Consider the following 25242-nt stretch of genomic DNA (forward strand, 5'->3'; position numbering starts at 1 on the left):
CTTTCAAAGGAAAAAAACTCAAGGTTCATATACGGCAATGCATCGTAGTCATTGAAAGTTTCAAAAGTTTGAATTAAAATGACTAAAGTGAAAAAATTCAATTGAGAGTTTAATTTTGACACATTCAAGGGAGAGATGGAGTGTAAAATTTTCCTTCGACTGCATTTATTTATTTATTTGGGTCTTTATCCTCGTAGTTCTTATAATAAGAGGCCATTAATAATTTGGATTTCCATTCTCGTAAGCTTAACTCAGTTGATAAGGATATTGCATAGTATTATTATAGGTTAGAAAAATTCTTACAGTATATCCGTATCTAAAACTATTAAGACAGCCAAAATTCAAAATTTTAATTTCAATTTACATAAAATAGCAAAATCAACAAAATTTAATAACATAGATAATGAATTTTAGATAAGTTCGTGTATAAAAGGAAACGCCAAAAATAACCAACAACTTTTATTCCCCTAAAAAAAAATAAAAACCAACAACTTTTATGCACAAATTTGTCCAACAAAAAAGAAACTCCAATAAGTTCATGATTTTCTCAATCTACCAGATTGGATGAAATCCCAACTAAAAGCTCCTGTCAAAGACTTCATTCATAATAATTAGTGGCATATCCCTCAAGCTTTGCAGTGTGATTTCCCTAATCTCCTCAACTTTGTAAATAGAGTTCATATCCCTGCAGAGGTGACAGTTGATGAGATAATGTGGAAAACTTTCCTTGAACGCCTACGAAATTCAAACTCCAACTATGAAGCACGGACACTCCTCGAATAAGCCGTGTCCCAGTGTCGGACACATCTTGTATCCGACACCGGCACATATAGCTACACTGAATTATATGATTTTCTTAAATTATTACCGGTGTCGGAGTGTCAGTGTTCGTGTCATGTCCGGTGTCCGTATCCATGCTTCATAGAACTCCAAAATCATACTGCATGGGGAAAGCTTTATATGGAACTCATCTATCACCCCATCTAAATCTTTTTTATTATGGAGCTTTTTCCATAACAAGTTGCCAACTGATCAGTATTTGTCCACTAGAGGTCTAAATATGCCTTCTGTCTATAATTTGTGCTTTAAGCAAACAGAAAACAATGTATTGGCTGGCTTGAATAAGAGTTAATCTCCCCAATGTAAAACTGTTGTTCTGTCAGCTGTGATTACCACTGTAAATTCCATTTGGTTTGCAAGAAACCAAATCAGATTCAACATTTCAAAAATACATTGGAGATATATATCTTCAATCATGGCTCAAGTTAACTTATCTGAAAATTTAACTCGAAGTCTCATCTTCTACTATAGCTGACTTTGTGATTCTTAAGACCTTTAATGTAACAATTCACCATCCTAAACCTCCTGACATTGAAGTTATGTGGCAGTCACATATCTTTGAATAGGTAAAGTGCAATTCAGATGGAACTGCTGTAGGCTTGAATGGTTTGGCAGCTTGTGGGGTATATTCAGGAACATGAATGCTAATCATTTAGGAAGCTTTGCTGTTAACATTGACACTCTCAAAGCTGAGTTAATAGGAGCTATCCTTGCTGTGGAAATTGCTTACCAAAATTATTGGGGAAAATTATGGTTGGAAACTGACTCAAAACTGGTAGTTGCAGCTTTTAAATCAAATCCTTCTGTGTTGCCTTGGCAGCTAAGGCAGAGATGGAAAAAAAATGTCTGCAATTGATCAGCTCTATGGATTTCTTTGTGACACACATTTATAGAGAAGGAAATAATTGTGCCGAGAAACTTGCAAATATAGGTTTGACTGTTCAAGAGTTCACTTGGTTAAACTTTGTTCATAGGAACCTTAGAGAGGAATTTGCTAGAAACAAACTAGATATTATGAAATTGAAACAAACTAATTAAATTAAAACGATCATTATGTAATAAAGCACAATAAAATATATACTCCTACATTGAAGCATAATAAAAAAGCGATGAGACAGGCGCTTAGTATCCTGTGTTTCTGCTAGTTAGAGATAAAAAAAAGTTACCTTATAATAAAATACAAAAAACCAAAAGGCATATACACACCTGTTAAGATAAAATAATATCCATTCATGTGGCCATCACTGTAAATTGAATTCACTGGACATTTTCCTTTACAAACCAAATCCTATGATGTATTAACAGAAGCAAGTTTTTCCTGAAGCTTTGTTATCCGAGCCTGTTTAAACATGGATGAGGAGAAAAATTATTACTCCAGTAGAATTTTCCCTTCAAATTTGTACACATGCAAAACAGTAAATGATACGACTTACGAGGACTGTCCGATTAATTCATCAAAAAAGAAGAGTTTTTTGTTTAGTTTTTCCGTATGTAAGAGATTATTCTAAACAGATTACTTGGAGAGGATAACAATTCATAAGTGAATATTCTTTGATATCGGCATTATTAATCTCAGATAATGGAGTGTGGTGGCCAACTCCAAAACCAGTATATAACATTTGAAACAAAACACAAACTATTTACATAAAAAGACTCTACAAGTGAAACAAAACATAAAACTCAAACAACTAGTTGTAACTGATCAATCAGAGGTTGAAATATGACAGCATGAGCGAGGCAAAGCGCGAAAGAGGATAATTGTAAAATTCCTAAAATAACTCGATCAAATAACCTAAACATTTAAATCTTAAGAGCTATTTTGGAATTTTACTATTGCATTATAAACTGTAGCAGTCGCAACAGCCGCTGCACTAAACTGTTCCACTACACAGCTATATTGAATATTGTTTGATATCATTATACAATTTCTTCTATTTTGAGACCAATGCTTGACATAGATCTCAAAAATCCATGCGAAATACAATCAGTTTTTCCGCATCTTCGTTCAAAAAAAATGCAGGTTATGTTAAAGAAATACATATGGTCAGAATAGCTCAAGTCAAAGATTCAATGCTACCTTGAATGATTTAGACTGACGGATCGAAGGATCTATATCTAAACATGCTAAATATGACTGCTCTGCCAAATCAAATTTGTTCAATGCCAAATAGGCATCACCTTGGCAGATATAAGCCTGCAAAGTGAAAGAAATATTAGAGTGATGAAAAGCCGTAAACCATTATTAATTTGTAGTTTAATTGATATTTGTTTAAATGTAGGCATAACAATTACATGTGAAAAATGAGCATACCCACATTGATGGTAGGTAGGCAAATTAAATCGAGCAAGATTAAGACCAAAATCTCTTGTTGTGCCATTGTAGCCATGGATTTTGACAACAATTATAAAGTATGACATTCATTAACTACCTAAATGTGGAAAACAAGTATGGGAGATTGACTTAGCAATCAGAACATGGTTATTAGTATCTTCGGATACATGTGGATTGTATGTTGATTCATTACAAAATTGAATCCAATCCATATTAATTCCTAGTGCGCGTCTATTTTGGACATGAATCTTATCATAAGCCATGATTCACTGTGTTGAATCACGAGTCCTTCTAATAATTCACTACCTAAACTTCGTAGCCACTATTTTTTTCCGCTTAAGCTTAGCTAAATTGTTAAGGACATTGCATTATATATGCAATGGCCGGAGTTCAAATTCCAAAATTTCTAGACTCCAGGCTAAGATTGGCAAGGTTTTTAAAATGAGAATGAATGAGTTACTAGTAGTTTTTAGCAAGTATAATAGGATATTGATTGATGCTAGTTGTGTATAAAAGAATATGAGAATTTGGGTCACCTCTGAATACTCGGGAGCTAATATCAAAGCCTCATTAGCATCTTGGAGGGCACCCAAGTAGTTTCCCAATTCCAGCCTTACAGATGACCTGAATATCAAAATAACAACAATTACAAAAACGATCAAGCACACCAATATACATATAATAATTTTGATTTGGACAACCCGTACCTGCATTTAAATGTGACATGTATACCTCCAAATGGTTTTAAATCTATAGCCTGCAATACATCAAACAATATGTTAATTGAAAGCATGGCTGGCGCACACACAGAATCAGTGGTCTGGTCTTTGTTACTCGTTATGAAGCACGGATACAGACACAAACACCTAACAAGACACAGACATTGACACGCCAATACCGCCAATAATTTAAGAAAATCACATAATTCAGTGTAAGTATATATGTGTACCTGAGAGAGCAAAAGCTCAGCCTCAGCGAAATTTTTCTTCTCTAACTCAACATCAGCCATCTTCCTCAAAGCAAGAGCATCCAAACTATTATCTCCTCCACCAAACAGACTTACCATGGTCTCCAAACAACGAGCAGCCGTCCCGCAATAGCGGATAATGAGGTAATCAGGAAGGACCACCAGGTTGGGACCAGCACCGCACTTACCCAAGCAACCGGATGACTTTACAGAGACGTTTGGCGGAGCGATACCAGAGAGGGTTTCTAGAGTTTGAAAGGCTCCTTGTTTGCGGCAGGCACGGTTGGTGCATACCCGTATTTCTTTGAGCGGCTGCTGCTGGGCTTTGGTGGTGCATGAAGGAATCCAGCTTCGTTTGGGTGATGGGGTCGTCGCCGCATGACAACTTACAGAGAGGCTGTGGTCCATTGATTTTTAATTAACATATATACATATCTGGAGGTGGAGAAGGGAGTGGATAATTAAAGATAGAATTGGCGTGGATGCGGTTATGGTGGGAGAGACAGTGTAAACAGAGCATTGATGAATTTCTTCTTTCTTTTTTTTTTTTTCATTTTTCTAATGTGATGTGATTGGGGACTTAAAAAATCAGGTGCATTTTATATTAAAAAAAAAATAAAAAATCAAGGGTATTTTAGAATAATAAACATTTCTCTCTTCTCTCCTTCTCTTGATCCATTAGATCTCCTTCTCTTGATCCATTAGATTTGCCTTATATATATCATTACTATATAAAAAAACGGATTAAATATATTTTTAGTTCGATTAAATATATCAACTTTTCGTTTTAGTCTCTCTAAAATTTTCCTTCAACTTTTAATCTGTATAAAATTTTCAATCTTTACTTTTGGTCCCTATTTTTAAGAATTTTTAAGTAATGATTGAAAATCTTATTAGGACTAAAAGTTGAAGAAAAATTTTAGAGGGACTAAAATGAAAAGTTGGTATATTTATAGGGATCAAAAATATATTTAACCTTAAAAAAATTATGTAAGGATATAATTGAAATAATAAAACATAGCCCAAAATATATCATTCCCGTTGTTTATTGTTATATATAATTGTTTATATTATAATGAGATAGTAAAATAGTATTTAACCATTTTTTAATTAATAATTTAAGTAATTTAAAATTTATTTGGGTTGGTTTGATGGTATTGGTTTGGAATTTGGGAGTATGTTCATCCTCGAGGTTATAGGTTCGATTCTTTCCGATGTCAATTTAAGTGGACTAGTTTAGCCTCTTCAAAAAAAAAATTAAGTAATTTATAAAAATGTTAAAATAGTAAATAAAATACTTAAAATAAAGGGTAAAACTGGCAATGGAAAAAACTAGCCCAAATTTACTTATTTTCTTTATGGAAGAATCTAAATTCTACTCTTGAGATATAAGAATAAGTTAAGAAACTAAACGTAAAAGTTTTTCTTTTTTTAAATTATGTATTTAATATCTTAAGAATTTTAAAAGTTATTTTTTTCAATATAAAATTTATTTTCTAATTCTATTTTAAGCTTTTTAATTTGTGCTCTTAAAACATAAGTTAGCATGATCATTTCTTTATATATAGCATAGATAAGGGTTACACTTATGTTTATTCCTCCATGGTTTATTCTTCCTACTTATAAGCATCGTGTGCTGCGTTAAGTTTGTTGGTATCTTCCTCTCCGGAAGGTTAATTAAAGTAATTGTGGATGGCTATTCTTTTGGCAATCATGGCAATTCAGATTTTGGAGGTCTTTTAAGGGACGATAGCGGTATTTGGATTCATGGTTTTTTAGGATATTGTGGAGATGTCTTCAAATGGTGTGGGATCTTCCAAACCTCTGATCGATTGGCTAGCACCAGAAACCAGAGGAGCACCATTTGTGTGGACTAGTAGAGGCTCTGCTTTTTGCTTTGTTGTGATCGAGATTCTCTTTTCTGCACTTGAGAGGTAACATATTAATCACTGATCATGTCAAATTCGTAATGATCCAAGGAAAGGAAATCGAAATTTTTTATTCCGCTGTCTGTTTATGTAATCGATTTCCCTTCATTTTTATGCTTGAAGGTTCATGCATTTCTTTCTTTCCATAACACCCAAACTGTAGAAAACTAAATTAAACGAAGAATGTCGTGTTTGCGTTTAGAGAAGCCTCTGAAGGAACCGATTTGAGCTAAGTGATCTGAAATGCAAAACGACGTAAGTATGAAGAAACCTAATCAATCGGAAACAACAGTCCAGATTTGACGGGAAAAGTCACAGTGAAGAAAGAGATGAACCACATTCTCTAGATTACCACACCCTCCCACACAAGATTGAGAAGTAGCTGTAATCACTTCTCTCTTGTGTGTGTGATTTTACTATGACTATTGTTATTTCGTCTATAAACCTAAGATGCATACATTTAAATTCAAAATGTTAGTAGGCTTGATAATGTCATACAATTAATTGCTCAAATACAACAACAACAAAAACAATAACAACAACAACCAAGCTTTATCGAACTAAGTGTAGTCGGCTACATGGATCAAGTTACACCATAGTGTTCTATTATAAATCATATTTGAATCCAACACACTAAGTGGGCCTTCCTCCACCTCTTTTAATATGACCTACCTTCATCTAATCTACTATTCTTACTACAAGTCTTCTCACTACATGTTCAAATTACTTAAGACTATTTTCTACCATCTTTTCTATTATAGGTATGATAACAACCCGATTTTAATCAATTGAAGAAGTTAGAGAATTGATTAAAAATTAAGCTAAACTTATCAAAGAATAAATGAGTTGTGGGAGAGATTAATTGTTCTGCGTTAGAGTAGGACAACACAATAGAGTTGAAACTTTTTTTCCCACCCTCTCTCTCATAACCCACCATCGGCCACCTCGTTCTGGAAGTCGTTAGGGCCACCACGTACAGAATTCACTTAATCTCCATTTTGAATAAAATTTTGAAAAAGAAAAAACTACTATTTTTTTAAATCGATTTGAAAGTTTTTATATATATCATTGATTACTTACACATGAATAGAAGACAAGCGGATAACAAGCTATATCATTAGACTTTTTTGGATGACAAAACCAATTCTCGTAAACACAATATTCATAGACCTAGGAGACATGAAATTGCTATGCATGATTCTTTGAACTTTATGTAGAAGGTTAAGAATTCTGGTGCTAGGAAGCCGAAAGTGTCAAAAACAAATAGTATAAAAACATATTGATGGTTAGAACACGCTTTTTCATGTTTTGACACTTTGCTTGACGCAATTTTTAAGGCTCTCTGTCCTACCGTAAAAACCCCAACCACTAATTCCACAAATGATGAAACTATTATTCATGAATAAAATACAAATTAAACAAAAATTGGTCGTTTAAGTTATGCAAATCATGAGTTAAATGGATTTTTCGTGTATGTTGGCAATGAAATTCATATTTCTAAAGTGTTGTTTTACATCAATTTCAACATGAAACGTATTTTTAATATGGATGATGCTCGATTCTGCCTACTACGTACTGTGTTGTAAGTTATGATTTCACAAAAATTACTTCTCTAAGTGCTCTCTCTCTCATTTTTTCAACGGATCTAATAAGTAGGGTTGAAGGAAGCATAACTATAAACTACTATATTGTTCTTATACATACTCCTCATACCAAACTTTTAAGTGAACTCTTGATCTCTCTCCTACGTAGGGAGGAGAGTGTGTTAGAAAAAGAAAGTAAATATCTAAGACGGTAAAGATTAATACAAATTTATAGTGAAAGGATGGTGGTCAATCTAAAGTAAAAAAAAAAAAAAAAAAACTTAAATTCAAAGAAAACTTACACAGATTTAGATTGACCACATTTCAAGCGTATTAAACCATGTGAATATCTAATTTCACAAGTTTTGCTTGAATATTTCTTAAGCTCTCTTTTTTATTCGTTCCCATATGCTTTTTGCCATTGTTATAATTCTGGTGCTCTCGATCATCAAGATATTAATACGGGGGAGGAGGAGGAGGAACAACAATATAGTTGTGGCTGCGTGGACGATCATTAACAATATATAGTAGCCGTCCATCTTTGAGATTTCCAATCGAACATGGCATCAACGATAATGATGGAGGAATGAATTAGAAAATCATGCATATTCCTATGAAAAAATAAAATAAAGGCTTAATGTAGTTTTAACTCCTAACTTTCTCAAGGTTTGTGATTTTGGTCCTCTAAGAAGAAAAAAAACTATAAAACTTTCCTCTAAGTTTTGCATTTGTGGCAGTTTTGACCCCTAAGACCAATTTTGATTCGGTCTACGCTGACATGACACCTAAGTGAGGTGTCGTGTGTTATTTTTCTTTTTACAAAAAATTGGTCTTGGGGGGCCAAAACTGCTACAGTTGCAAAACTTAGAGGGCGGTTTTGTAATTTTTTTTAGGGGGCCAAAATCGCAACTTCGTAAAAGTTAGGAGGAGAAAACTGCTATTAAACCTAAAATAAATAATGAATTTGGTAAAAAAAAATTAAAAAGACTAAATTGAAATTCAAGTAATCCGTTCTCGAATCAAACTATATATAACTATGTGCAAGAATCATTTTCTTTTAAGGAAAGTTATCTTTAGACATACAAACACCTAATCAACACATTGAAAGAACAAGAAAAAAAGACAGATGCAAATAGATCTAAATCTAATGTATTGGTCATGTGCCAAATAAGAGATAGGATTTGGATGTTTGTTTGAAAATTATGTGTATCCAAATATAATCAAGTTACTTACATGCTTCTTCTTGATGAGGCTCAATTTTCCACGATGGTACCCTTGCTGTTGCTGCGACTTTCATTGACAAGAAAATCACTAACAGCATAGCCAGATTCAATATAAACTTAAAAGAATTCATATATCTTACAACAAAGTATATTATAGAAGCTAGGAGTCTAAAATATTTCTATATATATTCGTGAAGTGGATGAAATTACATGAACATCTTGAGAAAGGGAAAGATATAAACCAGAGGTTTGCTTTATCTGATATCAACATTTAAAAAAGTACGTATAAAGGTAGGTGAGACATAAGTAGGATTGAATATTCAAGACAGATTGTTTCTGATTAAGTAAGTACAATTCAGATCTTAAAAAAAAAAAATGCAATTTACGGATAACAAGTTACGCTGTTAATCCTTTTTTATGGCTAAACTAATGTTCTTAAACAAAAGGGTTTTAAATAAGTAAAAAGTCCTCCTAAATATACCAACATTTGATTTTAATTCCCCTAAAATATTCTTTAGGGTTTTAATCCTTTAAAAATTTTCATCTATGAAATTAGTCCAGCTCTAGTGTAATAATCAATGTAGAGAAGATACTAATTTCATAGATAAAAAATTTTAGAAGGATCAAAAACCTAAAGAAAATTTTAAAGTGATTAAAATCAAATGTTGATATATTTAGGAGCACTATTTTCTAATTTAACCCTAAACAAAACATCCATGAAGCTATAGATAACACAACATTGTTATACATGGTTTTTTCAACTCTTTTTATAAAGTTAACGATCTTTGGTTATAGCAGTCATACTAATTTTAGTAAAATAATTGAATTTTTTTTTTTAAATTGTCGAAACAACAATAACTATTAAAAATTGATACACATAAATAAAAGAGATGAGGTTAAAACCTTAATCAAAATTTTAATCTAATAATTTTAACATTTTCGTCAGTCCAACATATACTTACGAACTAAAAAGAAATTGAATTTTATAATAACAAAAATGAAGATGTACAATATTTGATTAAAATTTGCTTAAAGTAAGTCTTCACCTTAATTTCAATACTTTTTTCAAGGACAAGCACCTAGGGGTGGACAAACGGTCGGTTTCGGTCGGCGACGGACCGAAAATGCCAATCCGTTCAAACCCACGGTTGAGCTTTCCAGACCCATTTTCGTCCGTTAGCAGCTTCGGTTTTTTTCGGATTTCGGTTTCGACGGGTGACGGTTATGTTGGGTGGGTTACTTCGGATACTTCATTGAGTCATTATCTTCATTATTATTTGTAACCAAAAATCCATCACAGAAGAAAAGATAATAAAAATTGACAGAGAGTAAAAAAGAGATGAAGAGAGAAGATTGTTGTTGCACAACATATGAAGAGATAACAAAGAGATGCAAAATCGAAAATAAATTCAAACAGTGTGATTGGTACTACAATAGTATGAGGAAGTGAATCTCATAGTCTCATGAATCATAATAAAAGATATAAGAAAAGTAAGGCAGGTGGGGACGTGGGTGGTTTGTCTTGAGAGAGAAGAAGGGAGAAGCAAGGTCTCAATCTTAAAGGGTTTAGTTTACAATTACATAAAGAAATTAATTTTAGAGACGGTGAGAGAAAATACTCCTTCCGTTTTAAAATAAGTGTCGTTTTAGCCAATTACACATATATTAAAGAATGCAATGAAATAATCATTAGACGTAACACTTTTACTAACTGCCCTTATTTTATAAAAAATAATAAGCTTAAAGTTGCATTGAAAATTGTGTGAGAAAAAAGTTGAGGAAGGTAAAATTGAAAGAAAAAAATTAAAATGATATTAAAAATGTAAAGTGACATTTATTTTAAAATAAATATTTTTGGCTAAAGTGACATTTATTTTAAAATAGAGGAACTAATAAACAATTGGCAAGAATGAGTGAGTATTTTCATTTTACAAGATCATACAAAAAATTAAAATAAGAATAATTAGTAAGTTGGTTACTTGCTGCTGTAATGAACTATTGATACGCTTTCCAAGAAGATATTGTTACTTTTTTTCAAAGTGTGGGTCTTAAGACACTGTTTTCATGTCACGTCTCTGAAAAAATCAGATATGTATACAATGGGCATTGCTAGCGGTCGGGTTTCGGATTTCAATGGATTGGTTTTTGATATCCGAGACCGTCCATTTATACTCACACAAAACCGTGATTGTTCACCCGATAACCCGCCGACCCGTTCAAACCCAACCGTTTATCCATTTTTCAAGTCGGTTTTTCGGGTTACGGTCGGGTTTTGGATTCTTGTCCAGCCCTACAAGCACCTAGGGGTGGATGTCTGGTGGGTCCCGATCAAGTCTTGAACAGCCAACCAAAGCACATTTAGAGAGAAGAAAAGTATAAAACTTCATATCTGTATTATAATATGACCGATGAAAACCCAAGAGGAGACGGAGTAAGAGACGATTATCCTCTGTTTTATCAATTAAATCATGGTAGTATCACACAGAAGTCTCCTTGTATCCATAAATGCAAGCCAAGAGGGAAAGAAAAACCAAGAGGAGGCAATTATGGTGTTTATTACTACTTGAACCTTGAAGATGGAATGAGTGAGGTTGTCTTTCTACGTTGAAGAAGGAAGGATTATTGATATATAATTTAATAGCCTATAGTTCCTATGTTGCGTGGGTACCGGTACGGTAGCAGGTACGATACAGATACATGTACGAGAATACGACAATTTTAAAAAAAGTAAGGTACATGTACGTCAATAAAATTATAAGTTTTGTTATAGAATATAACATGAAAAAGTTAAATTCTTCGATTCACAATAAAAAATCACATTAGAAGTTTAAAAAGTTGAAACATAGAGTTGGCTAAAACAACAACAAAAAAACTCAAACATACAAATAATATTATATTGTTATATTGATGTATAAGAGAAAATGAAATACCATAAAGAACAAATTTCACTCACAATACAATAAAGAACAAAAAATGAAATACCATGAATATCATACACGTAACCCAATACGAATGCGTACCCGATATAAATACTTCATTGTTTTACAAGTACTCATGCTTTAGAGCCTAGTTCTATCAAACTATCAACCACTATAAGTTTGTATTGAAAACACAAATGACTAATCTTTTATTTTTTGTTAACAAAAAATAAATTTGTGCTATCCCAAGGGTATTTTTCGCAAGACCCGTAAGTTAGTTTAAAGCTTATAGCTTATAAGTTTATATGATCAAAAAAAAAAAAAAAAAACTTATTCGATAACCGTCTTTATGGCACAAGTTTTAACACAGTCATGAGCTAGTTCAGATTATATTATCCGAACATTTCTAAGATTGTTTTGAGTTATATAATTTGAACTAGTCTAGGAGTTTGGACGGTTGCTTTCTCAGCAAAACTGACACACTAGGGTCCCTTGATTGGTCAAACCAGTTTGACCATGTTTTTTTTAACTTAATGGACTATCACACTTTATACACCATCATTCAAAAATTCTCTTCTATAAACACCCACCAATCCTTCACAAATTATCATTCCATCTCACATTCTCTTTTTCTATTTTCTTCTACAATGTGCTTCCATCGTTGGCCTATCATATAAAAAGGTTACTATAATATTTTAGGAATTGTATGAAAGACTTGATTTATTAATAAAATGAGAATTTAATTCATTTTTGTCTTTATACATTTTTGTCAGGTAGTCTAGTGGCTAAAATTTACATTTTTAAAGATGAATAAGTGGGATGTCCGGGATTCGAACCCCGACCCCTGCATATAATAATGCATGTTCATACTAACTGAGCTATGCTCACAGGGACGTTAATGTTCCTCTGTTAAACTGGACAATACATTATTTCATATTATATAATTTTAAAAATGATTTGGATTATAGAAACCGAGTATAGTAGCACATATGTATTACATTTATGTTTCATCATATGCTTAACATTTATAGTTTAAAATCATAAAATAGTAAAGTGAAACTATTTTTAATTATGTATCAGAATCTGTTTACCGTATATTTTTTAAATTGAGAAAGGAAACTAAAGTGACCGTATCTTTTTTTTTTTTTTTTGAACAAGTGACCATTGTTACAAATGGAATATGAATTTTTAATTTAACGTTTTCCTTTCAAATTTTACCTTTTATAACTTTTCTATTTACAATTTAATTCCCTTTATTTAAGTAAATTATCAAAATTTTCACACTTTTATTTAGAAATATACTAACTTTTTGTGTAAGATTTTTTTCATCCAATTTTACCGTTTACTTAAACTTTTCTTTACAATTTCTATTATCTCCATGAATAAAAGAGGAAAAACGGATTTATGATAATAATTGTGCAGTGACATAAACAATTGGTAGCTTAAAGAGTCCTTAAAAAAAGTTTGGGAGCTTAAAGAGATGTGACCACTCTAACCAAAATAATGTTTGAATGACAAAAGAAGAAAAAACTTCCCCACTTAAAAGGAACGAAAATGACAAAATTCATGGTGGCTTAAAAGGTACTTTATATTGTATCTTCTTGATCTATTCTCCCTCATTTGGGGAAGGATGCAATCGAAACAAGAATCAATCAATGCAATGCCACTCATCCAAACCAATTGGAACTAATAAGCCAAATAGTTAGCAAACAGTAGTGTAATTGTCATCTTATGCGTCAATGTTTTTGGTTTTATTTGTCCATTATTCTTCAAATTAAAGTATTTCCTCTTTCAAGGTCCAAGCAAGATCAAGCAAAGCCAGCCCAAATAGATATATAAAATCAATTAGTTTGATATGTGGGGCTTAATGCACGAGAGGCACATATATGTATTATTATTATTATATGTACAATTTATTAGCTATGGAACGTGGTATGACCACTAATGTAAATGCATCACATAAGTCCACATATAACTCATGACATTCAGATTTCAGATTGTTCGTGATCGGAATCACATTCACACAGTCGACATATTGGTGGTTATAGGATCAAAATTGGACAGTCGAGATTTCAAACTCGATATTTTGTTTTTGAAGAAAAATCAAATATATATTCCACTAAAAAAACTCAAATATATTTATTTATTTATTTTACCAAAACTAAAAGAAAAAACTACCCTAAGTCCTAACGCAATATGGGATCTTTTAATTTTCTTTGTTTCCTTAATTAAATTAACATTGATTGATGAAAACCTATATTAAGGTCTGAATGTTTTTTTGAAGAAAAGATGCTTATAACATTTCATTAATAATAATAGATTCAATACATTGTGGGATTGTATAATAAATAGTGGGACTAGCTAAGGAAATGACTTCTCTTGCTAAGGCATGAGCTGCCATATTCGTTTGTCGCCTAATAAACTCGACCCTAGAGTTTGTGAAGGAAGGGAGAAATTGCTCTCGACACTCATCAATAATATTGCCAAATTCTGTGATATCTATCATACGGGAGTGGAAAGCATCTCTCATTATTTTAGAATCAAGCTCGAAATCTATGTTGTCGAATTGCATGTCTTGCATCCGTTGAATGGCATGATAAAGACCCAAAGCATCGCCAACAGCTACCGGATAAACTTGATCAAAAGGCATCACTTTAGCTAAAACAAAAGTTCCAGAATCATCCCGAAGACACATTCTGATACCTGTCCGTTGGAATTGTTTAGAGAAAGCCGCGTTAATATTGCATTTGAACCTCCCCTACTAGGAGGAAACCATTGTGGGACAGCAGGTCCAGTTGGGGAATTTTGGGGCCGCACACTATGTTGCAATGTGTTAGCAGCCTGTTGCTGCGTGGCCTCCTGCAGAGGCGCAGTTTGGCTTGGCAGATTGGCTTCCTGCCAGTCCTCAATTAGATGTCGCGCCCTCTCAACGACTTGTTCACTACTCTATGTTACGTTCTCCCAAATCTTGAGGTTTCAATGCTTCCACAAGCTCCAACAAATTGCTGCAATGCATTGTTGAATGTTCGGAGGCAGGTTCTGAAGCATATGGAAGATGGAATTGACAGTAGAATCTGTAGATATGGCAGCATGTTGAACATCAGACCACACACCAGTAGAATTTCAAACTTGAATAGCAAATCGGCACTCAAACAACAAATGATTTAAATCCTCATAATCAGAACCACAACTTCCACAATTCGTCGGGCATGAAACTCCTTTGTCTTGCAAGCGAGCTCTAGTCGGTAAACATCCCCGACACATACGCACTAACAAATTTTTAACTTTTGGTGGAACCTTCAAACGCCAAATGTTATTCCAACTACCCGGACGATGAAGATATGAAACATCCATTAATTTTTCCACACATAAACGATAAGCACTTCGCACTGTATAACAACCATTCCTTTCTGCTTTCCAAATAAGACGATCCTGATGTACTTGATCATACAAAGGTGTGTTCAAAATGGCATCAACTATGTCATTACTAAAAACTTGTCGAACTAGAGGCACATTCCGCCGCTTACCATGCTCAGATATCAAACTTTGGACTTTGAAATCACGAACATAGAAGCCTTCTGTGATGCTTCCATCGATAGACTCACCATTTGACAACAAGGGTGCGTCAAGAATAGGGAGTGACACACCAGAACTGATACTCCATCTCGCTCTGCCGCGAACAATGAAACGAGCTTGTAAGATACTACGTCAAACATAACTCGGGTTGTGACCAATTGTGGCAGTGAGAAATGATTTAGATGGAAAATATCTAGCCATGAATATACGCGTGACAAGAGAATTAGTATCCGAAAGAAATTTCCACCCTTGCTTTCCCAACATTGCAAGATTGAAAGCCGAAAGATCCTTGAACCCCATTCCACCATGGGACTTATGCATGGATAACTTTTCCCAACTTAACCAGTTAATACTCTGATGTGTAGATCTGTCATGCCCCCACCAAAATGAATTCATCATCCTTTCGATAGTGGTGATAAGCGTAGTAGGTAATTGAAAAAGGCTCATAACATAAGACATAATGGCTTGTAGAACAGACTTAATCATAACCTCCCGCTAGGGTTGGGAATAGGCCAGGCCAGGCCAGGCTTTGAAAGGCCTGAGCCTGGCCTACGAAAAAATATACAAGCCTAAGCCTGGCCTATGGCCTATCATAGGCCGTTTTTCTTGGCCTGGCCTGGCCTATTAAAAAGCCTGGCCTGGCCTGAAAGCCTAATTTGAAGCCTATTTAACATTATGGTCATCAAATAGTTCATTTTACGTACTAAATAGGCTAAACAGGCCTTTAAGCCTATTTTACTAAAAACAAAATTTAACAACATAACAAGCTCTTTAAAAGCCTATAACAACAAAACAACAAATCACAATGAATTTAGAGCTAATAATAATAATCTTTCGTTAGTACTCATCAATGTTTATCAACCATTTGAGTACAATTCACCAAAAAATAGAAAATCATATGATTTCATAAAGTGCTTGATATGAGAAAACAAAAAAAGAAATGAGTGATAGAGTGACACTCATTAGTCATAGACTCATAGTCACATGGTCTTAGTCAAAACTCAAGTGTAGCAAAAGTCAGCATGTCAACATATCACTCATAGTCAGCTCCATGTACAGAGACCACCCAAAAAACCAAAATGATATCAAATCTTCAAGGTGTAGCAAAAGTCAGCATAATTCAACATATCACACAAGTCAACAAATCACTCATCAGCTTCATGTACACAAACCAGCCCAAAAAACCAAAATGATATCAAATCTTCAAGTTGATTTGTATCTCATCTTTATCAACCTTGGGAACCAAAAGAAAAAAATACTTTAGTTATTGGACTAAACAATACCATATGAATATATGAATAAATATTAGTAAAATATCATGACAAAGAATAACCTTTGATTTGTTCTTCACACCATATTTATGACGGAACCAATCACCACCACAAATGAGAGCTTCAACAGATTCTTCATTTAATCTAGAGCGAAATTCATCGATAACTCTACCTCCAGCACTGAATGTGGACTCTGATGCAACAGTTGAGATTGGAATAGCTAGTATATCAGCAGCCATCTTAGACAAGATCTTATACTTCATGCTGTTGTTCCTCCACCATTCCAAAGCACTAAAGGATTCAGAGTTAGGAACAACATGAACACCTTGATCAAGATAATCTTGCAATTCTGACTTCGTGGGAGAAATGGCTTGTTGCTCCCGAATGGTTTGTAACAAGTCATCAATTCCAGTGGCATTTTTAACATTTGTTTGAGAGGAAGATGAATTATCCAAATTAACAGCAGGCATCAAATAAGACTCTTCCAAAGATAAGGCCACATACTCATCATATAATAATTCCAAGGAACGCCTAACCTTCTCTATATTCTCATCAGAAACTTCCTTGGATTTATATATCTTGGGAAAACATATACAAACACTGTGAAATTTGCACCTAGGATCCAAAACACTAGCTATAGCCATCAACAAATTACTCTCCCCCCAGTATTTGTCAAACTTCTTTTTCATTGGTTTTGCCATTTCTCTCATAAAGAGATCTTCATCTTCATCCGCCATATCAAGTACTTGCTTCACCCTCCAGACCTCTGGCAAATACAAATTTGCAGTTGGATACTCACTACCTACATTCAAAATAGTTATATTAAACGATAGTTATATTAAACATTTTTAAAATAGTAATATTAAACACTAGTTATATTAAACATTTTTAAGAGTAATAAAGTACAAAAATATTTATATTAAACACTAGTTATATTAAACATTTCTAAGAGTAATAAAGTACAACAATTAAATAGTTGAGAAACTACCTGAGATCACATGAGTAGCAGAATTGAACACTTCTAGCAATTTACACACTTTCTCAACTTTGTCCCATTCTTCAAATGAAGGGGCATGATCATAGTGAGGCTCTCTTTCTTTGTAGGCTGAAAATACAATTTTAAATTTCAAAGCGGTTGACGCCATATTGAAGGTTGAATTCCATCTTGTAGGACAATCGATGACGAGTTTCCTTTCTTTCAAACCTTTTTGCTCAACCACATCACAGAAGTTCTTTAGCCTTGCATCATTGTGGTTAACATATTTGACACTCTCACGAATATTAAAAATGATATCCTTAATTTTACTAAGGCCGTCCTGCACTAACAAATTCAAAATATGCGCACAGCACCTAACATGAAACAAATCACCATTAAGGATTAACTTTCTACTCATCGATATATTATCCTTAAGATATTTCAAGCACAAATCATTGTAAGCAGCATTATCAACAGATACTGTAAATATTTTACTTTCAATCCTCCAAGTTTTCAAACATTTATGAATAGCATCAGCCACGTCAATACCACGTCTTGGTGCAGGCACTTTCACAAAACTCAAAACTCTTTTCTGAAGATTCCATCCCGCATCAATGAAATGTCCTGTGATAACCATATATTCAACCACTTGATGGCTAGATTTCCACATATCTGTTGTTAAACTAATCTTGCTCACACTTTCCAACTGTTTCTTTAAGATTTTTTTCTCATTCTCGAATAGTTTCAAACAATCACTTCTTGTTGTTTTATGAGTAACCTTGCGAAACTCAGGATTTGCATATTCGAATGCCCACATCCAAACATCATCCTCAACAACATTAAAAGGATATTCATGAACCATTACAGCAGTTGCAATTATTTCCCTCATCCTTTCATTAGAGTATCCAACACCAGAAGTAAGAAAGGGGTTACCTGAACTCACACGCTTAAATGGAATAGCAGCTTGTCTCTTTTCAGTAGCATCTTGCAATTTCTTGGCAGTGCAACTTACAAGATGTCGTTTCATTTGACTCGTGCTGGATCCTACCGTCCCAGTAGTATATTGTGCTTTGCAGTGTTTACAAACAGCTCTAAACACACCTTTAGTAATTTCCTTTTCATCGAAATCTTTCCAAATTACACTTGTTTTTTTCCTCTTTCTCCCAACAATTGGTTCAGCTTGAGTTTCTTCTTCTTGGGTTGCATTTGCTTCTGCTTGAGTTGTGTTTGCTCCTGCTTGAGTTGGTTCTTCATTTGCTTGAGAAGACATTTGCTGTAAATGGTAAAAACATTAATGAAAATGTGTTATATTAAGTAGAAAACTATTAATCAATTTTATTAAATGCCTCTGATCCATAAAACTAAAAAATTTGGTTTTCCTATATTCCTTTTCTCCATTTCTAGGTTGCAACCTGTAGTTGTCCATTCTAGAACCTTAAACAGTGAAAGGTAGAACACGATGAAGAAGAGAACATTAAACAGAAACCCAATAATAGAGAACATTAAACTTCCAAGTAACAGAGATTATGAGTTGAAACCCAAAATCTTTAGCTGAAAAAAATGGGTTTCTAAAATCAAGTCAGAGAACATTAAACAAAAACCCAATAACAGAAAAATCTCAAAGATTCAATCTTTAGCTGAAAAAATGAAGTTTCAATCCAAATAACGAATATAAGAAGAACACTATGAAGAGATAAAAAAAAAAAAAAAAAAGAAAAGAAAGAAGAAAAGGTATCAGCGATTCAAATGAAAAGAAGGCAGCAGGCAGCGATTCAAAAAAAAGAAAAGAAAGAAGAAAGAAGAAAACCTGATACGGCGACGGTGATACGGCGGCGGCGGTGATAAGGTGGCAGGCTGCGATTCAAGAGAAGGCAGCAGGCAGCAGCGATTCAAACCTACTAGCAGCGGCGGCGATTCAAAAGAAGGAAGCAATTCAAGAGAAGCCATTAATTGGGAATGATATTGAATGGAAATTGGGAAATACAATTTGCCGTTTCATATTTTTAGCTGATAATGGGAATTGGGATGGGAATTATTTTTTATTGATATATATTAATATAATAATAATTAGGCCTATTAGGCTTAACTTATGGGTGTAAATAGGCCGGCCTATCAGGCTTAACAGGCTTTTTTAAAAGCCTAAGCCTGGCCTATTTGATCAAATAGGCTTTTAAAAAAGCCTTAACCTGGCCTTTTTAATAAATAGGCCAGGCCAGGCCAGGCTTAAATAGGCCAGGTCGTAGGCCCCTGTAGGCCGGCCTAGCCTATTCCCAACCCTACCTCCCGCCCTGCCTTTGAGAGGCACTTGCTACTCCAAGAATTTATCCTTTGCCACACACGGTCCTTAATATAAGCAAAGGTGGTCGTCCTATTCCGTCCTATCATGGCATACTTAGATACTTACTAGTGCCCAAAACAGCTCGAACCCCCAAAATATTGGTGATACTATCCTTCAGAGCATCTGCCACATTTCTACTATAGAAGACTTCAGACTTTGGCAAGCTAATTTCTTGACCGGACGCCGCCTCATAAATGTTATGAATATTTTTTATGTTGTGTGCCTGACTTTCCTTTGCTTTGAAGAAAAGAAAACAGTCGTCGGCAAACAAGAGGTGAGAAACTGGTGGAGCCCCACGACAAATGTTGTCAAACATTTGTCAAACAAAAAAAAATAAATATCTGAATCAATAAGTGACATATTATATAATTAAATTTTATTTATATATATAAAAAAAAAATCAACAAAAAAGAAACAAGTTCTTCAATCTTCATTATCTCAATCCCATAAAATCCAACAGATAGAAGAGGGTAGATCTAATCTTTTGTTGGGAGAAATGGAAATTGGAAGGCATGACTTAAATTGGAAAAATAGACTGTAAATTTTGCTCATACCTAAGTAGTTTAAAACAAAACCCACCAAAATTAAAACACATGGTTTCCAAGAGTTGAAGATAGTACCAATTTTTTTTTTTTGACAGCAAGATAGTACCAAAATTAGTATGATGGAATGCATAATTTGGATAACAGAAGCGAACTTCTTTATGTGCCATTTTATTGACATAACTGGAATGAAACATACACCATGGAATGGAAAAGAGAAGACGAAGATAATGGTTGGGAGATTCATGGAGAGAGAATGGTTGGGAAAGATGCTGAGATAAAAATTTAGTGTTTAGAGACTATTGTAATAGTGTGCTTTTTATGTGATCCAAGGGTCAAAAAAAACTTGTGAATGGTGCACAAGTTTAACACTTGTGCACCCTAAATGCCACCATAATTACTTCATTACCTATCAATTTCTCTACCTTTCAATTTGTTTCTCAAGTACAATTCTTTCTATGCATACACCGATGTTAAAATCTATTTTGATCATTTACACACCAAAAAGCAATTGTTACACAAAATATCCACACAATATTTTTCATGCAAATTACCTATCTTTTAAAAGTATTCAAACATAAATCATTCTACGTTTAATTCACTTTTAATTAAAATCATTTCTATAAAATCAATTTAATCAAAATCAATTCTTATCACCACAAAACTAAAGGCACATGCAGTGTCTTCTTTTGCAACTAATTTGTGCCAACAACTAAATGAAGTATACAATGTTTCAAGTTATTGTATAAAGAGATCGTACCACATGAATTATGGTGCTTTTACTTTCAACTTCTTTCCATTAAGACAACTTGTTTCTATAAAAACTAAAGAAATATCATTCAAGAGTTTCAACAATAAAAGTAAAGTTAAAAACAATTAAAATAGATTTAGATATCAGTGGTACAAAAGTGTGGCAAAGGACATAACTTAGTTAAAATATAGGTTTACACGTGATTGAATATTATAACTTTAAACAGGTTCCTAGAGACCAAGCGGTCTGGATACAATGGTTAACTTGGTGATACAGTTTTCTCAAGGTTCACAACTACTACTGAGTTAACTATGCAACATTATAAAGGTCCAATCTTTCCTTTTCTTTTTGAAAAAAGGTCAAGTCTTTTCCTAAGACAATAAATCTATATATACATTGAAGCAACCTCTCAAGGCTCTTAACTCTCTTGAGCTTTAAAAAAACTCATTTGTGTGATCAGCTGCCAAGACGTTGACCGACAATAGCATGTAATTATAAGCACCGGTAACATTGTATTTTTTGAAAGCATGTAAATTTCAGACCACCTGTGAGAAAGATTAGACTGCAAAACAATATTAATTAAAATCTCATTGCACTCCCTAACCTAATCCTCCTCCCAAGCTAATAACATACGCTTCCACTTCCACGCATCACCATCCTCCCCCTACCCAAGGCGACTAAAACTACTCTTCAACACCACACCATCGATCCACATATTTCACCAAAATGAAGTTTGTGTACCATCTCCTACCACTCGCCCGACGTTATCATCAAACCACCTACCGACACCCACACCAGCCCCACCTCTAATACTAATCAAATTATTCCACAAGTTGAATTAAATCTGCCCCCATCCGCACTCCTACCTCGTGGTATCTCGCAACTTAAACTTTATACCACAAACTCCTAGTCTCAACCTCATCCTCTAACACCATTTATCAATTTGTTAGCATAATTTACTCTATGCATCCTAATTTGCTTTAAACGAAAAGATTAAATATATCGTAAAGAATTTATTCAGTGACCCTTGGAGTTTTTTAACCTACCATGTATGGAAGAACTTGCAGCAAAACATATCTTCTATATTTAACTCACTGGCTAAAATAAAAGAATCTGGGCCATATTGCTAAATAATACATCATTTTATTTTAGTTCATAAAAGATTTTAATTTATTCACGCCGATTTGCATAAAAAAATCGAAATAAAAAATGTGAAATATTTTCAAATGTTTATTAACTCGTGAATCATTTCCAACTATAACTTCACTAATCTAAAAATGTAAACCTTATTAACCCCTCAGGAAAACAATAAGATGAAAGATTTTTTTTTAGAGGAAGTGAGATGAAGAGTTGAAAAGTCAAATATATGACCATGATGAGCCATTATAAAATAGTGCATATTTTGAGGCAGAGAGGATAAGGTTCGTGCTACCGTATCATTTATGTTTAAAGTCATTGAACGTTTAATTATTTTATAATTATGCTCATGCATCAAATATCAATCAGAAAATAAATAAATAGAAGAAACTAGAGAGAAATAAAATCGGGACATTGAATAAAAATAATATTGTCAAATGATCACCGCAACAAAATTGGCTTGTGACCTTTAAAAAATTTATATGATTTTTTGGTCAACTTTGGCTCTTGAATCTAGACAAAAGACAAACATTACATTATTAATTAAAAAAAAAAGAATTGTGTGTATACAACTCTTTCGATCATTCTTATATGTAAAAATTTATTTTTCATATTCATTGTTTAATGTTGTATCTGATTCGTTTATAGATCAGATACATTGTTATTTAAAGAATCTAATTTTATTTTTTATTTTTTTTAACAACAATGACATGTGTGGAAGTATCTAAAAAATCTAGAAAGTAATTCTCATTTCTATTATACATTCTTAAATATTATATGAATAATACATAATTAAAAAAGAGTAAATAGGTAATTACCCTTCTAAAATTATAAGTTTCGTCAATTATTCCTCTGATGTTGACAAAACTTAAATTACCCCCTGAAATTGCGCAACGTTAATCAATTTACCCCCTCCTTCAAATTCTTCTGTTAGTCAACATGATGTTTTGCAAATACCCCCATAAAGTTTTGCACTTAGCTACAAAATATCCCCGAACATAAAGATTTATATATATTTTTTTCTTATCTTTTTCAATTATACTTTTTTCTCTTTTTGAAAATGAAGATTTTATGTTTAACATTGTGGATTATGGTTATTGTGGATTGCATGTTTAACATGCAACCCATTACAACTAAGACCATCTATAATGGGAGAGTCTTAAACATTTAAGATCTGGTACCTAATAAATATCTCATCGTGGAAAAAAATTGAGGATCTTAAAAAATGCAAGGTTTAAATTAAGACCTCATTCTTAAATGGGCTATCATTACCTTTTTATTAAAATAATAATTAAAAAGTGTATTAAAATAGATAGTGTATTAAATAAATAATATTGGTGGGACCCAATTAGACATTTTGTTAGAGGGTCTCCATTGTAGTGGTTGAGTGCCTATTAGATACTATTATTAAAAAATTATTAAAAAATGATCTGTAAATGTGGAATCCATTTAAGACCTCAAAGATGAGAGTCTCCATTGTGGATGCTATAAGAGCATCAATATCGCCTGCTGTATGCCGTGCCATCACATTTCCCAATGGCATAATGTGAGCTTTTCATTTGGCACCATAGCACTGCATTGCAACGGTGGTTTATCTGATTTCTTTGATAAAAAATATTAAAATATAAGTGTTAGAGATATTGTGATGTTTAATGGAACCCATTTTAGAGTTTTAAATGAGTGGTATAAATATTTATAAAATATAATTGAGTGGTATAAATAATTGGAATATATAAAATAATATAATATATTATATGTGTCCCATTTATACTATCCATATAAGTGACATGGATGTGGTTACTCAAAGTGCATGTGCAAGTGCTATAACTTCATCCAACCCTCCTTCTGCAATTTGTTGCAGTAAACTGAAGGAGCGAAAGCCTTCCTTTGCCAATACTTGGTGTGGTGTGTTACAACACTTTGTCTGTGTGTCCCTTGTTACGTGGTTGTAGGATTTGAACTTATAACACCGATGTTTAATGAATGTTGTTTGTTGCTGTAATGACTGCTATTAATATTATTTGTCTTATCGTTCAAATTAGCTATGAAGTTTGTCCTTAATATCTTTTGAGTCAAGGATAAGAAAAAAAAATAGTATAGAAAAAAATAAATAAATTTTCAAGTTTGGAGAACATTTTGCACATAAGTGCTAAACTTCAGGGGAGATATTTGCAAAATGTCATGTTGACTAACAGAAAAATTTAACGGAGGGGATAAATTGATTAACGTTGTGCAATTTCAGAGGGGTAATTGAAGTTTTGTTAATGTCAGAAAGGTAATTGACTAAAGTTACAATTTCAGGAGGTAATTGACTATTTACTCAATTAAAAAAAGAAGAATGAATTTATTACAATATAAAAATGTGAATTACTTTATAGTTTTATGATATTTAGTACATATTGCTGAATAAGGCAAGACGGTGGTGGTAATAACTATTTCAATGGGGGGGCCATGGTACTAAAGTGGTAATGCACATGCATGAAGTAGAATTGAGACCACACACTTAACAAACTATTGGGGTGAATAGAACAGTGTATTGCACACCCCAAGTGAAAGTGTCAAATACAATACTAATAAAATAAGAAAAATGTTAATCAATATGTCAGAGATATTGGTTAAACAATCAAAACAAATAAGTTTTATTAAAAGATAGTGTAATTATTATTTTATCAAAAGTAAAAATTTATATTTTTAGACAAAATTTCTATTTTATGATTCCTTAATCAGTTCTCTAAAGACACCTGTTAGCAAGACACGTGAATAAAATAGTAATAATTTAATAAATAATGTGACAAATAAGAAATGAATTGAAGTTTGGTACAATAAGAGGACCATCTTTGCTTGTATATCAATTCAAAAA

The 25242-nt window shown here is 33.1% G+C and overlaps 2 protein-coding genes across 3 annotated transcripts; both read right to left on the reverse strand.

The window, feature by feature from the left end:
• Positions 1–437: 437 nt before the first annotated feature.
• Positions 438–4689, reverse strand: LOC11430709 (small glutamine-rich tetratricopeptide repeat-containing protein alpha). 2 transcript variants are annotated; one of them, XR_003010578.2, is made up of 6 exons: positions 4122–4689; positions 3880–3929; positions 3709–3796; positions 2918–3034; positions 2047–2179; positions 438–685 (listed from the first exon to the last, which is right to left on the reverse strand). XR_003010578.2 is itself a non-coding variant. In XM_003598505.4 (5 exons), the coding sequence occupies exons 1-5, from the start codon at positions 4545–4547 to the stop codon at positions 2129–2131; spliced, it is 732 nt and encodes a 243-aa protein (XP_003598553.1). In that variant the 5' UTR covers positions 4548–4689; the 3' UTR covers positions 1853–2128. The 2 variants fall into 2 exon arrangements, 1 of the variants encoding a protein (XP_003598553.1); XM_003598505.4 differs by lacking the exon at positions 438–685 and having other exon boundaries at positions 1853–2179.
• An 11466-nt stretch (positions 4690–16155) lies between these two features.
• Positions 16156–18884, reverse strand: LOC112420034 (zinc finger BED domain-containing protein RICESLEEPER 2-like). Its single transcript, XM_039831843.1, has 3 exons — positions 17627–18884; positions 16701–17440; positions 16156–16601 (listed from the first exon to the last, which is right to left on the reverse strand). The coding sequence occupies exons 1-3, from the start codon at positions 18882–18884 to the stop codon at positions 16563–16565; spliced, it is 2037 nt and encodes a 678-aa protein (XP_039687777.1). The 3' UTR covers positions 16156–16562.
• Positions 18885–25242: the final 6358 nt, after the last annotated feature.

Source organism: Medicago truncatula, chromosome 3, assembly GCF_003473485.1.
Source record: "Medicago truncatula cultivar Jemalong A17 chromosome 3, MtrunA17r5.0-ANR, whole genome shotgun sequence".
Taxonomy (NCBI): Eukaryota; Viridiplantae; Streptophyta; class Magnoliopsida; order Fabales; family Fabaceae; genus Medicago; species Medicago truncatula.